This window comes from Aulonocara stuartgranti, assembly GCF_965226115.1.
Source record: "Aulonocara stuartgranti genome assembly, chromosome: 4".
Classification (NCBI taxonomy): Eukaryota; Metazoa; Chordata; class Actinopteri; order Cichliformes; family Cichlidae; genus Aulonocara; species Aulonocara stuartgranti.
Window position 1 is genome coordinate 27,020,434 of NC_138942.1, and position 15,090 is coordinate 27,035,523.

At 42.9% G+C, this 15,090-nt stretch overlaps 1 protein-coding gene across 4 annotated transcripts in view; it reads left to right on the plus strand.

The window, feature by feature from the left end:
* Positions 1–13,991, plus strand: part of LOC309704156 (myosin-10) — a 68,164-nt gene extending 54,173 nt beyond the window's left edge. For all 4 annotated transcript variants that reach the window (XM_082529159.1, XM_082529161.1, XM_082529160.1 and 1 more), the window contains 26 exons: positions 1,353–1,546; positions 1,896–2,017; positions 2,776–2,845; positions 3,006–3,166; positions 3,249–3,357; positions 3,471–3,602; positions 3,697–3,903; positions 4,058–4,195; positions 4,290–4,413; positions 4,526–4,697; positions 5,533–5,745; positions 5,820–5,964; positions 6,059–6,265; positions 6,822–6,926; positions 7,588–7,740; positions 7,819–8,067; positions 8,169–8,381; positions 8,490–8,702; positions 8,783–8,944; positions 9,027–9,155; positions 10,819–10,907; positions 11,076–11,199; positions 11,632–11,840; positions 11,931–12,039; positions 12,146–12,318; positions 12,488–13,991. In XM_082529159.1, the coding sequence (XP_082385285.1) occupies positions 1,353–1,546; positions 1,896–2,017; positions 2,776–2,845; positions 3,006–3,166; positions 3,249–3,357; positions 3,471–3,602; positions 3,697–3,903; positions 4,058–4,195; positions 4,290–4,413; positions 4,526–4,697; positions 5,533–5,745; positions 5,820–5,964; positions 6,059–6,265; positions 6,822–6,926; positions 7,588–7,740; positions 7,819–8,067; positions 8,169–8,381; positions 8,490–8,702; positions 8,783–8,944; positions 9,027–9,155; positions 10,819–10,907; positions 11,076–11,199; positions 11,632–11,840; positions 11,931–12,039; positions 12,146–12,318; positions 12,488–12,644 (4,079 nt within the window). In that variant the 3' untranslated portion in view covers positions 12,645–13,991. The remainder of the gene's footprint in view (positions 1–1,352; positions 1,547–1,895; positions 2,018–2,775; positions 2,846–3,005; positions 3,167–3,248; positions 3,358–3,470; positions 3,603–3,696; positions 3,904–4,057; positions 4,196–4,289; positions 4,414–4,525; positions 4,698–5,532; positions 5,746–5,819; positions 5,965–6,058; positions 6,266–6,821; positions 6,927–7,587; positions 7,741–7,818; positions 8,068–8,168; positions 8,382–8,489; positions 8,703–8,782; positions 8,945–9,026; positions 9,156–10,818; positions 10,908–11,075; positions 11,200–11,631; positions 11,841–11,930; positions 12,040–12,145; positions 12,319–12,487) is intronic.
* Positions 13,992–15,090: the final 1,099 nt, after the last annotated feature.

Here is a 15,090-nt window from a genome sequence, read left to right on the forward strand (position 1 = left end):
ACTAACAAGAAATAGCTCTTCAACATGAGGGTGTTATTATTATTTTTTTGAAATAGCACAGAAAGAGAAAACGCCAAACCCAACGACCCCCTTTGAGTAAGCGCTCGGCGACAGTGGGAGGGGTAAACTAACTTTTAACAGGAAGAAACTTCCAGCAGAACCAGGCTCAGGGAGGGGCAGCGATTTGCTGTGACCACTTGGGGGTGACGAAGAAAGTGAGAAAAGGATTAATAATAACTAATGATTAAATGCAGAGAGAGGTAAAAAAGAAACAGCCACAAGTAAGCCAGCATCCTGAGAACAAAGTGATGTTTTATAAAAATTCATGAATTTGTGGCGAAATCTTTTTTTGTTTCATTTTGTTTGTTTACATTTTGAATATGATTTCTAGCACTGATAATTCCTCTGGTGATGTTTATACCACAGTTTGTAAACATGTGAATAAAGATGTTTAAATGGGGTCTGTTTCTGAAGTTTTATGCAACCTTTGGTGATCATGTGCACATAGTGCCTAATCTAAAAGCGGAGTGAAGAACAGAAACTGCTAGTAAGTAACTACAGATGTAAGAAAATGTTTCTTAAAAATCTGCTTTGCAAATGTCTTATGCAGAAGGAAGTGTGTGTGGGATTCATCCAGCAGAAATATTGTGTAGCATTTATGAGCACCTTGATCTTTTTGTTTATTATATGGAATTTCCCTTTCTTAGATGACATCAGCGTGCCACCACATATTAAAATTTTGGTTTACTAAACCACCGAGCTACACCCAGAGCAAGAAATGTGATTGCATATTGATTTATTTTGGCCAAATTTACAGAAAAAATTTGCAGAAAATTATAAAAGACATTCATATCCAGATCTTACCCGACAGAAAAAAAGGAATAGCGATCCTAGTTTTTCTTATTCTCTACCACACCCCCATTTTTTAGCTATATTTTCATGTGTGTACGGCGTTTAGAAGATCATCTGAAAAACATTACTCCTGCTTTGTGGACTCAAATCCATTAGATTAAAAGCTTTAAAAGCATTTAAGAGTAAAAGACAATTAAGTAGTGTGCTAACTGAGATGGTCATCGCTCACAGCTGGTCTGGTAACAGTGTTGTCTGTCTTCATGCTGTACTATAAAAATAGAAAAGAGCAAACCCAGCTGAGTTTAACACGTCAGCCATTATTGGCAGCGTCTCATGATAAACATTCACATTAGATTTAAAATACACATCAAAGAAAAATTGCCGGCTTTTCTCTTTTCTTTTCATGTAAATAGCAGATCATATCAATCATATCTGCATCTGTGGTTTCCTCCTTTAATCTAGTTATCTGTAATCCTCTTTAACTAATTTTTCTTTACCAGTTGACCGGATAGTGGGACTGGACCAGGTTGCGGGCATGAATGAGACAGCGTTTGGTGCTGCCTACAAGACCAAGAAGGGCATGTTTCGCACCGTGGGGCAGCTGTACAAGGAGCAACTGTCTAAGCTCATGGCCACACTGAGGAACACCAACCCCAACTTTGTCCGCTGCATCATCCCCAACCATGAAAAAAGGGTGAGTCTTAAAATCTAACCATCAGCAAAATGTCCTGCTTCAGTGTAGATTCTGAGTTCGTCACTACAAACAAATGTGCAAATTCTGTGGGAATTTTAAATGCCTTCACTTATTTATGCTTGCACTGAGATGGGAAACATTTGCACTGATCGTCGTGAGTACAGGCAAGAAGCACTGATGTCTTTGGCTGAGAGGATGACACGTGCAGTGTCATGGAAACAGATCTCATTAAACCCTTTTTTTTTTTTTTTTTTTAAAGGGCTATTTATACAGAAGCTTTACATAATGTTTTTCATGGTCTCATGTTTTTTTGTTGATCTCATTATTTTTCCTCTTCCTGCTTTGCCAGGCTGGTAAACTGGACCCCCACCTGGTTCTGGACCAGCTGAGGTGTAATGGTGTGCTTGAGGGGATCCGTATCTGCAGACAGGGCTTCCCCAACCGCATCGTCTTCCAGGAGTTTAGACAAAGGTCATTTTTAATCTATGTCTCAGTTTGTCACCTTAATGTTTTCCTACTAAGGTTTGGAATAAGCTAAATGTATTTATTACTTTGGGGAAAAAACGTGTAAGGCTCTTTTCGGAATTAAACTTGTCATATATGAATCCATCCATCTGTGCATTTTCTTAAACGCTAATCCAGTTCAAGGTTTTGGGGGTGCTGGAGTCTATCCCAGCTGTCACTGGGTCAGAGGTGGGGTACACGCTGAACTGGTTGCCATTCTGTCACAGGGTTAATACAGAGAGACAGACAGCTATAAAAAGTGTGATTTACATGTTAAAATACACACTCACTGGACATTTTATTAGGTACAGCTTGTTAGTAATGAGCGGGAGCACCTTTTGTCTTCAGAACAGCCTTAATTCTTCATCAAGGTGCTGGAAACATCTGTATTGACGTGATAGTATCGCACAGCTGCAGATTTGTCGGCTGCACATCCATGACATGCATCTTCAGTTCCACCACATCCAAAAGATGCTCTACTGGACTGAGATCTGGTGACTGTGGAGGCCTCTGCTCAAATAAGTCACGTTATTCTTGGGCTGATTAAATATTTGTATTAACGAGAAGTTGAACAGATGTAACTAAAAAAAGGGATTCATGTGTGCAGCTTCTACCTGACGGGAAACAAAGGACTCGGTCCTGTCTTTCATTCTGTTTTATATAATATTAGCAAGGACATTTTGTCACTCAGTGATGGTGCTTGTTTCTTTCTGCTTTTTAACAAGGTATGAGATCCTCACTCCTAACGCCATTCCCAAGGGCTTCATGGATGGCAAGCAGGCCTGTGAGAGAATGGTAAGGACCCGTCCAAACTCCGGTGATTTATCTTTACATGGAGGAGTCTAAGAAGTAAAGGTCACCTTGTTATTAAAATGATTATAAATAAATTATGAATAGACAACAGTATTATTTCCGTTTCAACCACATCTTCACCTCATCTCCCTCTAAATGATAGATTCAAGCCCTAGAGCTGGATGGCAACCTTTTCCGAATTGGCCAGAGTAAGATCTTCTTCAGGGCCGGAGTCCTCGCCCACTTAGAGGAAGAGAGGGACCTGAAAATCACGGACATCATCATTTACTTCCAGGCTGTTTGTCGAGGATATCTGGCACGCAAGTAAGTATAAACAGAGTTGTTTCTATATATTTGATCACAAAAATCTCACTGTTGTCTCTCTTTTCTTCTCTGTTTGCTTCAGGGCCTTCGCTAAGAAACAACAGCAGCTCAGTGCGCTAAAGGTTCTCCAGAGAAACTGTGCCGCTTACTTAAAGCTGCGTCACTGGCAGTGGTGGAGACTCTTCACTAAGGTGTGTAACTCTCATTTCTCGGTGCTGATAATTATTAAGAGTTTGTAGTAGTCAGTGTTGTGCAAAAGCAGAGTCCCTCTGGTTTTGCTGCTACTGTTCATTTGTACCCACAGGTGAAGCCCCTGCTGCAGGTGACCAGGCAGGAAGAAGAGTTGCAGGCTAAGGATGAAGAGCTGGTCAAAGTGAAGGAGAAGCAGATGAAGGTGGAGGGAGAACTGGTGGAGATGGAGAGAAAACATCAGCAGGTTGGTTACAACTACAGCAATAACATCAAATGTTCGCTTTAATGTTGAACTCTCTGAGGTGCACAATCGACACAGTAACATTATCGATGTGTAGCTAATGGAAGAGAAGAACATCTTAGCCGAGCAGCTGCAAGCGGAGACAGAGCTGTTCGCAGAGGCCGAGGAGATGAGAGCTCGTCTTGCTTCCAAAAAACAAGAGCTGGAGGAGATCCTCCACGACCTGGAGTCCAGGCTGGAGGAAGAAGAAGAGCGGAGCCAAGAGCTGCAGAACGAGAAGAAAAAGATGCAGTCCCATATCCAGGTATCAGGGCATTAATGCTGGGAGAAATAGATTCTTTGTCTCTCAATTACTTATGTAACAGCTGGGAATGTTAAAAAAACAAGTATATTTTAAAATATAACTGACTTACTCAGTGCAAAATATGTTTGCTCATTATGTTTGTTGCTGTGCGTAGGACCTGGAAGAACAGTTGGATGAGGAGGAGGCTGCCAGGCAGAAGCTGCAGCTGGAGAAAGTGACGACTGAAGCTAAAATGAAGAAATACGAAGAGGACATTTTGCTGCTGGAGGACCAGAACTCCAAGTTCCTCAAGGTGAGAGGAAGATGCCTCTAAAAGGGTGGACGCATTCATGTTTGAGTTGGGAAGTTAGCTGTGCATTAAGGGGTCTGTCTCTTTTCATGTTTAGGAAAAGAAGCTGCTTGAGGACAGAATCAATGAGGTGACCTCGATGCTAGCTGAAGAGGAAGAGAAGGCCAAGAACCTGGGCAAGGTCAAAAACAAGCAGGAAATGATGATGGTCGACCTGGAGGGTAAACAAGTATAAAATAGCATACGGAGAATAGTAAACTATCGCTTCTACAGCACAGTTGTTAAAAGAACTGTCTTATATTAAACTGATGTTTTATTGTGTTTTATAATCAGAGAGGCTGAAAAAAGAGGAGAAGACCCGACAGGAGCTAGAGAAGGCTAAGAGGAAGCTGGATGGGGAGACGTCCGACTTTCAGGACCAGATATCAGAGCTTCAGTCCCAGATAGAAGAACTTAAAATGCAGCTGAGCAAGAAAGACGACGAGCAGCAGATGATGCAGGCGAGGTAGGAGATGGTAGCCCGACTACGGAGGAGAATGAGTCCTGATCAGTTCAACAGACTGAGCTAAATATGGGCTTCAGAGTCATAGAAATTCTAAAGTGATTAGAGCAGGAGTGAGATAAGTGTTGCATAGCATTACGAAGCAGTCAGCGCACTGGAAACATTCACACTAGCCATTTTATATGGAGCGTTTTATTAGACTTGCAGGCCGGTTGTACAACAGTGATCCTGCCTCTGCTGCCACCCACTGGACCAGTGGTTTCATTACATGCACGGCATTTTTGGAGAAGCAAATCTGAACAAGCACTGGCACTTATTGAGTTCGTGGCTCAAGAGTTGGGAGTTCGCCTTGTAATCGTAAGGTTGCCGGTTCGAGCCCCGGCTTGGACAGTCTCTGTCGTTGTGTCCTTGGGCAAGACACTTCACCCGTTGCCTACTTGTGGTGGTCAGAGGGCCCGGTGGCGCCAGTGTCCGGCAGCCTCGCCTCTGTCAGTGCGCCCCAGGGTGGCTGTGGCTACAATGTAGCTTGCCATCACCTGTGTGTGAATGTGTGTGTGAATGGGTGGATGACTGGATGTGTAAAGTGCTTTGGGGTCCTTAGGGACTAGTAAAGCACTATACAAATACAGGCCATTTACCATTTACTTTTATTCAAGTCTAAACCGTCTTACATTCAACCAATGGTTTTTCTGTTTTATAATTAGACGGGCTGAAGGAAGAAGAGAGGAAATGACTGAAAAAGTTTCTAGTGCTTATTTTTAGTGGAACATTGAGGTTGTCCTATATCTCCAGAGGCATTGTTTTTTTTATTATAGCCACTTTTATACGTTGATTTCAGGAGCGAGGAAGAAGTCAGCCATAAGAACAATGCTCTGAAGCAGATTCGGGAGCTGCAGGCGCAGCTGTCTGAGCTGCAGGAGGACCTCGAGTCCGAAAAACAGGCCAGGAACAAGGCTGAGAAACTCAAGAGGGACTTGAGTGAAGAGCTTGAGGCCTTGAAGACTGAACTGGAGGACACCCTCGACACAACTGCAGCCCAGCAGGAGCTTAGGTACTGTATGCTACATTTCTCATCCATATTTTAAAGAGTGGTGCATTTAGGAGAGCTTGTTATGTTCTCTGTAGGACCAAGCGTGAACAGGAGGTTGCAGAGCTGAAGAAAGCCATTGAGGAGGAGACTAAAAACCACGAGGCTCAGATCCAGGAGATGCGACAGAGGCATGCCACAGCCCTAGAAGAGCTGTCCGAACAGCTCGAACAGGCAAAGAGGGTAACTGACCTTTTTCCAATCAGCAGATTCACAAGTTACTATAGGTGCTACTCTGTCATTTATACTACTAATGTTTATTATGGATTATACGTAGTTCAAGGCTAACCTGGAAAAGACCAAACAGAGCCAAGAGACTGCCAACAAGGAGTTGGCCAGCGAGGTCAAGAGCCTGCAGCAGGCAAAGCAAGAGTCCGAACACAAGAGGAAGAAGCTGGAGGCTCAGCTGCAAGAATTCATGGCCAGGGTCACTGAAGGAGAGAGGGCTAAGGGAGAACTGGCTGAGCGCTCACACAAACTGCAGGTGAGGTGGTGTTGGGTGGTGGTGAAACTGGTTTAAGGTACCAGAGCAGAGGAAAAACACATTTTTATTAAATGTGCTAGCTTATCAAAAATATCTGGATTCTTCTAGAAGTAAAATCCTCTTGTTCGTGTACATAAGCTTAAAGTAAATGAACTGGTTCTTCTTTAGTGCTTTCTATCTATCATTCACACTCCGAAGGATACTTTGGCATATAGACTCGAGTAGCCAGGGATCGAACCACCAACCTTTTTTAACCTTTTTCATTGTAGTGTAACTTCATTTTTTTCACTGTTCAGTTGTATTTCTTTGTGTGACTCTTTATCTTTTCTCTTGACGATAAGTCGACGTTGTAAGAATTCTTTTGTAGCTGTTTAGTCTTTACTTTGGACAACAGCTGCTTCATTTAATGAGTTTATAGTACATACTGACTGCTAAAGGACAGATTCTTGAAAAACTGTAAATATAAGCTCGCAGAGATTTTGTTTCGCCACTTGTCATTTTTGTATTCAAATCTGTTGGACCAAAGCAGATAATCTGGTTTAAAATCTTCACACAGACTGAGCTGGACAATGTGTCTACCATGCTGGAAGATGCAGAGAGGAAGGGGATCAAGTTGGCCAAAGATGTCGCTGGGCTAGAGAGTCAACTGCAAGACACACAGGTAGCGTAAAGTTAACTGTGATATTAAAGGGAACCTCCTATGCTCATTTCCAGCTCAGTATTTCTATTCTTATTCTATTTCTATTCTTATTCAAGTACAAAATGTTTCTTTGTCTTATACTGGGCCTTGGTGCACACCCTTATAACTTTTCCAGTGCCCATTTCCAGTCTCTATTACTGGAGAGTGTATATAAGATAAGATAAGATAAGATAACCTTTATTAGTCCCACACGTGGGAAATTTGTTTTGTCACAGCAGGAAGTGGACAGTGCAAAAGTTATGAGGCAAAAATTAGAATACAATAAGAATAAATACAGTACACAACTGTACAGAATAGAATAAAATACTATATACAGTAGAATAAAATAAATATACAATAAGATAAAAATAGAATACAAATACAAATACTATATACAACTGAGTAAAAATACAACGATGACAGAAAGGATTATTGCACTTAGTATTATTGCATATGTATGGATGTGTGTGCTTGATCAGTTAAAGTCTTTATTATGGAGTCTGACAGCAGTGGGGAGGAAAGACCTGCGAAATCTCTCCGTCCCACACCATATACACGCTGTAACGGGTCCTCTTTTAGCCTCAAAATCATTTAAGTGAAACTGTTCTTTTAAAATAACTGTATCCATATTCATTGTTATTAGGAGCTACTCCAGGAGGAGACCCGCCAGAAACTAAACCTCAGCAGTCGAATTCGCCAGCTGGAAGAGGAGAAAAACACTCTGCAGGAGCAGCAGGAGGAGGATGAGGAGGCACGCAAGAATCTGGAGAAACAGATGTTTACCTTACAGGCTCAGGTAGGACATGATTTCTGCTGTAGGAAACAAAGTTTAAGTAATGTGACTGTCCTTTAAAGTTTCTTTTCTGTGGTGCAGCTGTCAGAGAGCAAGAAGAAGCTTGAAGACGATGTTGGAACAATTGAAGGTCTGGAGGAGATGAAGAAGAAGCTGCAGAAGGACCTGGAACTGGCCAACCAGCGTCTGGAGGAGAAGACGATCGCTTTTGAAAAAATGGAGAAGACCAAGACTCGTCTGCAGCAGGAGCTAGATGATCTAACTGTGGACTTGGACCACCAGAGACAGATCGTCTCCAACCTGGAGAAGAAACAGAAGAAGTTTGACCAGGTGAGAACATGTCAGTGGATGCATTTCAGGTCAAGTTTGTTGTACATACAATTTTTTGTTTTAAGCTAAGACTATAGAGAGCAACTCTGTTCTCTTGATAGATGCTGGCTGAGGAGAAGAGCATCTCTGCTCGTTATGCTGAGGAGCGTGACCGTGCTGAAGCTGAGGCCAGAGAGAAGGAGACCAAAGCTTTGTCCATGGCCAGAGCCTTGGACGAGGCACTGGAAGCCAAAGAGGAGCTAGAGAGGATTAACAAGCAGCTCCGCGCTGAAATGGAGGATCTGATGAGCTCGAAGGACGACGTGGGCAAGAATGTGAGCGGCACAGTGTTTTAGAAGGGGACCTTTGAAGTTTGTATCCAAGTGTTTCTTCTTCTTTTTTTCATTCACTCCTCTTTTTCATATCTCACACACACATATCAGGTCCATGAGCTGGAGAAGTCGAAGCGCACGCTGGAGCAGCAGCTGGAGGAGATGAAGACTCAGCTGGAGGAGCTGGAGGACGAGCTGCAGGCCACAGAGGACGCCAAGCTGCGCCTGGAGGTCAACATGCAGGCCATGAAGGCCCAGTATGAGAGAGACCTGCAGGGCCGGGACGACCAGAACGATGAGAAGAAGAGAGCACTGGTCAAGCAGGTGGAAATTAAATCTAATTATGTTGCATTGGTTCATTCCCCATAATTTCCACACTGATGACTTGTGATGTCTCCTTCCAGGTGCGAGAGATGGAGGCGGAGTTGGAGGATGAGAGGAAGCAGAGAGCTTTGGCTGTGGCTGCTAGAAAGAAGCTGGAGATGGACCTGAAGGATATAGAGGGTCACATAGAAGGAGCCAACAAGGCTCGAGACGAAGCCATCAAACAGCTGCGCAAGTTACAGGTGCAGATTTTATTCACGTGTTTGCATCAGCCGAATTTTTTTACTTTATTCTCCAGTCATGCCTTGTTGTTGCTTCCTTCAGGCCCAAATGAAAGACTACCAGAGGGAGCTGGAAGACACTCGAGCTTCCAGAGACGATATTTTTGCCCTATCCAAGGAAAACGAGAAGAAGCTCAAGAGCCTGGAGGCAGAGATTGTACAGCTACACGAGGTCAGGACAGTCTGAAGCTCAGACGTTTTGTGATGTTTGTTGCTATGCAGGGTGTCGGTAATTCACAGTTAACAGCAGTTTATACATTCAAGAGTCCCTCTTAATGTTCGATGAAGTGCTGATCAATGTTCCCTCTAAGCTGCACACGTGCGCAATTGCGCACTGCTGGCACGGTCTCTGCGCACAGAAAATCTTCGTTGCGCACAAAAAAAAGGTAACCTGAATTGAAATTAAAATTAAAATTTTAACAATTCTGTTTTGCAGTGTTAGTCAGTAAGTGACTGGCTGCTCCCGTATGGGATTAGAACGATGCCACCTTATCCCACAGTCCAGCCAATAATGCGATTCACATTCGTATATACGCAGCTAATCAATGTCGCTGACAGGCTATGACAGCGTCCTTATGTGCCGACACCGGTGTTTTAGCTAGCAAAGCGGTGTAGCTGATGTGGCGTGAAACCACGTTAATGACAACGTGTACAACCATTGGAGATGTGAGCAGGACAGACGGAACAACTAACGGAAAAAGTGTGGACTTTATACCAGTTTTTAAATTGTGTTGATTGGCCACGTAAAACCAGAGTTATGATAAAAATATCTGCAATGTTTGGTTTTCTTCCTGAATACTATCGTTGTTTATATTTACTGCGGGAAGAAACGTTCTATAAGAAAAAACGCTCGAAAGCACTCTCTGCCTGTGAGCAAAAACAAAACCAAAAAAACCCCACCCTTTCCTATTGGTCGAAAAATTCCATGTCGACCAATCAAAAAATGATATGGCAAGTTGTTAAGAAACGGGGGGAAGTTTTAGGAGTGACGGCGGTGTTTTGAGATGTAAGAGATTTGCACCATAGCGCAAATCTTATGTAGTTAGTGTGTAGTGTAGTAAATAGTCTTGTTGTGTGTGTCAGAACAATGAGGCGACTGCTGAGTGTTACAGGTGTTACAGCAGTGATGCATCTCCTGTTGTCAGGCTTGCAGGTATCAGGCTGTTGTTCTCCTTTATGTGGACAGAAATTATTTTTGGAGTGGCACAAATAATTTGTATGGAATCAAATTTGATGCAGAACAGCTGATTGTGCTGTAAATAGTTTGAAATGTTTATTAAAAAAACACCTTGGCTGCATTTAAAAAAAAAAAAATAGCTGCAAAAAACTTTGTTGTTTGCCAAACTGAGGTACTTTTTTGAAGAAGTAACTATATAATTAATTGCCCAACATTGGTCATTATATACTGTATTTTGCAGACAGAGTTACAGGACTCTCTCCCAGACCACAGACTCATAATACAAGTCAGAGCTTTATAAAAAAGAAAAAAGAAGAAAGTTGTGTTTTCAAAATTTGAGTTCAAGTTATTTTTACTTCCAATAGTGTTACCATACTACACAGGTCAATGACTACATTTTTGTTTTACATTTTCATTGTAAGTGGGCTAAAGCAGTTAATTAAAAGTAGTCTAACATACATGTAAATGCTGTAATTTGATTATCTTAATAAACCATGTAACTTGGATGGATTCAATGCTGGCGTGACCACAGTGCACACGTCTGATGTCACTCACAGTGGTCCAAGGGATCGCTCAGGGAGTTTGTGTGTTCGCTCAGACACATGGAAAATTAGAGGGAACATTGGTGCTGATAGATTTTTTTTTTTCTGCCCTGCAGGACTTAGCAGCGTCTGAGAGGGGACGACGCCACGCGGAGCAGGAGCGCGATGAGCTGCAAGATGAAATCTCAAACAGCACCTCTGGGAAGTAAGTTCACCTGCTCTAGGAAATGACATTACGAGAAAAGTGCAAAAGTCAAAACAAATGACTCTCAAAAACCAAACCAATAATTTACAGAAAAACTAAAATGACCCTGACAGTCGTATTTCGGCTGCTCTGTTCATCGAGGACATCTTATTTTTCTCGTTGTGTCAGGACTGCTCTGATGGATGAGAAGAGAAGGCTGGAGGCTCGCATCGCCCAGCTGGAGGAGGAGCTGGAAGAGGAGCAGGGCAACATGGAGCTACTCAATGACCGCTTCAGAAAGACAACCATGCAGGTTTGATTTCATACCGCAATGTCAGTATGAGCATATTCAGTGTCTTTAATCATCCGAGTCTTCATTGGACTAAAACATTTACTGAGCTCCAAGAAGCTGTAAGAATGTAAGAAAGATGGATGGGCCCTTGTTTCATTTCAGAGGTGTATCAGTTTGTCTTGAGTTGACTGCAGCTTTTTAAGGAAACGTAAAAAGCCAACAAATCCATGTGAAACCAAATATCAACTGATGTCATCTCCAAATGAAAATATCTGGGGGGGGTTTTGTCAACCTCAGTCTGGCAGCACTGATGAGGAGGGCAGGTTTTTACCCATCTCGGCTATCGGAGAGAAACCATAACCTGTGTCGTGCACCATCCCTGTCCACTTGGATTCTCTCTGTTTCTCCGTGACAATTTTTTTTTTTTACTCCACCTTTCTCGCCCTCCATCAGGTGGACACTCTGACTACAGAGCTGAGCGCAGAGCGCAGCACAGCCCAGAAAAGCGAAAATGCTCGCCAGCAACTGGAGCGTCAAAACAAGGAGCTGCGGGCCAAGCTGGGCGAGCTGGAGGGTTCTGTGAAGAACAGGTTCAAGGCCTCCATCACTGCCCTGGAGGCCAAAATAGCACAGCTGGAGGAACAGCTGGAGCAGGAGGCAAGGTAGGAATTTACTACACCGCTCTTCGTGCTCTAGCTAATGAACAAAACCAGTCAAAAAACTTTAAACGTGGAACATCTTCTCCACTCAAGGGAGCGAGCGGCAGCCAACAAGATCGTCAGAAGGACCGAGAAGAAGCTAAAAGAAGTCTGCATGCAAGTGGAGGATGAGCGTCGCCATGCCGACCAGTTTAAAGAGCAAGTATGTCTACTGCTGCTGTAAATAAGCGGCATTTATCACTCACTGCGCGTGTTCTCAGCTTCAGCTTAACAACAGCTCTATGTCTCGCGTCTCCGTGTGTGTGAAGGTGGAAAAGGCCAACTCCCGTATGAAGCAGCTGAAGCGGCAGCTGGAGGAGGCTGAAGAGGAGGCCACGAGGGCCAACGCTTCACGTAGGAAGCTGCAGAGAGAACTGGATGACGCCACCGAGGCCAGCGAGGGCCTGAGCCGTGAGGTCCACACTCTCAAGAACCGCCTCAGGTGAGGAGGGAGAAAGTGGCTGCAGTCACAGGATCCTCATTTACTTGATCTTTTTTTTTAAAGTGACATTGCTACTTTAACCATTTGTCGCTAACAGCAGCAGACATTTTCCATTTTAATTTGTGTCTTCCTGTTTTTTACCTCCTCTCTGCTCCTCTCCCTCTTGCAGGCGTGGTGGCCCCATCACCTTCTCCTCCAGTCGCTCAGGCAGACGTCCGCTGCAGGTCGAGGGAACTTCTTCTTTGGACCTCCTGTCCGACGATGAGCTGGAAAACAAGATCACTGACAACAATGCCAATGAGACCCCAGCGCCACAAACAGAGTAGAAGAAAAGCCTTTACCCTCCCTCAGTCAGCCCTAACAGACACAGCGGGACTCTCACAGCTTAAACAGGGACCCTCTTCTGGCCACTTTAGCACATAAAGTCCAAAACATCCCCAGTTTGACTAGATTTCCCTCTTCAAACCACAGGCAGCATGACCTAAGCCATCCTGACTTTCCTTTTCAACCTTAGCAGACACCAGCAGTTGGACCCCCAATGCTCTCACCACCGCCCCACTAAAGACTGTAAGAAACGCCTTACTACTCCAGCTCTGTGCTCAGCTCCTCTAGTTGATTTTCTTCTGCTGGACCACCGTTTAGCTCACAGGTGTCGAACTCCAGGCCCCGAGGGCCAGTGTCCTGCAGGTTTTAGATGTTTCCTTGATCCAACACAGCTGGTTTAAATGGCTAAATTACCTCCTCAACATGTCCTGAAGTTCTCCAGAGGCCTGGTAATGAACTGATCACTTGATTCAGGTGTGTTGACCCAGGATGAGATCTAAAACCTGCAGGACACCGACCCTCAAGGCCTGGAGTTCGACACCCCTGCTCAAAATGCTTCCAAATGCTAAAACGATAGCACTGCAATATTTGAAAGGAGCGCATCATAATGAAAACAGATGCTATTTTTTTTCACCGATCTACAATACATGCACCATGTGACTCAGTTTAGTTATATTAGTTATGAACTGGAACTGATATTGTTTGCTTTTCCAGTCCTATGCTAGGATTGCTTGCTTGCGTATGAGTATAAAATGTGAGTGTAAGCTGCTTCTTGCATTGGTTTCTCTTACGTTCGACAGTAGGTCAGTGTTGACTTGTAATTATTTGGCGTGAGCGCTAAATCGCACTCATGTCCTCTCGCTTCATTCTTCTTCTTCTGTGCCTTTTTTCGCTCTCTTTAAACTCTAAACCCATTTATGCCACATATACTGTTCATATATTGAAACATGCTTAATTTCATGAAGGTATTTTCATAAAGCAAAAATCATAAATTTACATTTGTAACAGATTATATTAGTGGAAACCTGATTTACTTTGGCGTGTATGTCCTCCTGCAGCGTGTATGTTGCCACGATGATTGATATGTCAGCCGTGTGGGGTTCTTTGTAGATGGGTGCTATGACTTTTCTTATCAGTAACTTTTATACTTTTTGAGTTATTAAGAGTTAAAAACAATCCAATAGACATCAACTGTATTTATATCTCTGCTATTGTATACGAGACAAACTCCATTCATATTTCAAAATGCTCAGTATTGCACATTGCTCAACTGTACCTTTGCTCATGACACGTACAGTTTATGAGTCTTTAGAAGTTCTATAATGCATTAAAGTCTATGGAGCCCAATACTCTCCTGGTTTCCTCAGCAGTCACTGATGTTTTTGTCTATTTTTTGTCTTTTGACTAAAGAGCATTTAGCTGAACTCAAAGATGAGATGCTACAGATGTCTTCTTCACTGCCAGAGGCATCAAACTTCTATTAGTTTGGGAGTCACACATAGCCCAGGAAAATAACTGCATAATAACTAATAACACATCCATGTTTTTATCTTACAGCTAATATAAAAACAAGAAGATTTACTTTCATGAACGATCTGTTTAAAGATCGGATGATAAACAGCTTTAGATGTCTCAAGAAAAGAAAAATGATGTGTCCGTTTTTCACCCTCCACTCATTGCTGTTAAGAACCTTGCCAGTGTTTCCTCAGTTTAACCAATTTACTTGTGTTTGGGGTGAGAACCTGTGAGGGTTGAGTGTTACAAAATACAGTCATGAACCAGTTCAAAGGTCAGATAAAAAGGGTGAATGCCAACGGAGATAACAGAGTTAACAGAACCAAAATGTATCTACGTTTTTAAGAAAAAGAAAGAAGAACATCGTGTGGTGAGTTTGTGAATGCTAGTTTGTAGTGACGGATCCGTAAAAAAAGAAAATCTAAACCAGAACAAACCCATACACACCTGCCTGCTGGGATCTTTTAACACAAAACCAGAAAGACAAAGAAGGTAAAGTATGATGAATGTCCTCAGAAAGCCAAAATGGGAGCACTTCTAACACTTCGGCAGCCCAGCAGAAGGTTTTTATAAAATTGTCTTGCTGATCTTACACCTTTTTTGTAAGCCCTCCAGTCCTAGAAGGTAATTTAATGTCAGTCCGTCTTTTTGAGCACAGGAACCTTTTTTAAAGTCACAGAAACCAAACTGTGAACACCAACAGTGTCCAGTAAGTTTACTCCAGTGCTGTACCTTAACAGTGTTTAAAGGGGATCCATTATGTTCTCAGTTATTTGGTTTTGAGGCTCTAATAAAGTGTCTTAGTAGTTCAACATAATCTTTATTTATCCCACACTGGGTGATAAGTTGCTTCCTCTCAGATCATCCTCTGTGTGAAACAAGTTCCTCCCGCTTTCATGCCAACTTTGTTCTGATTGGCTGCCCCTTGACAAT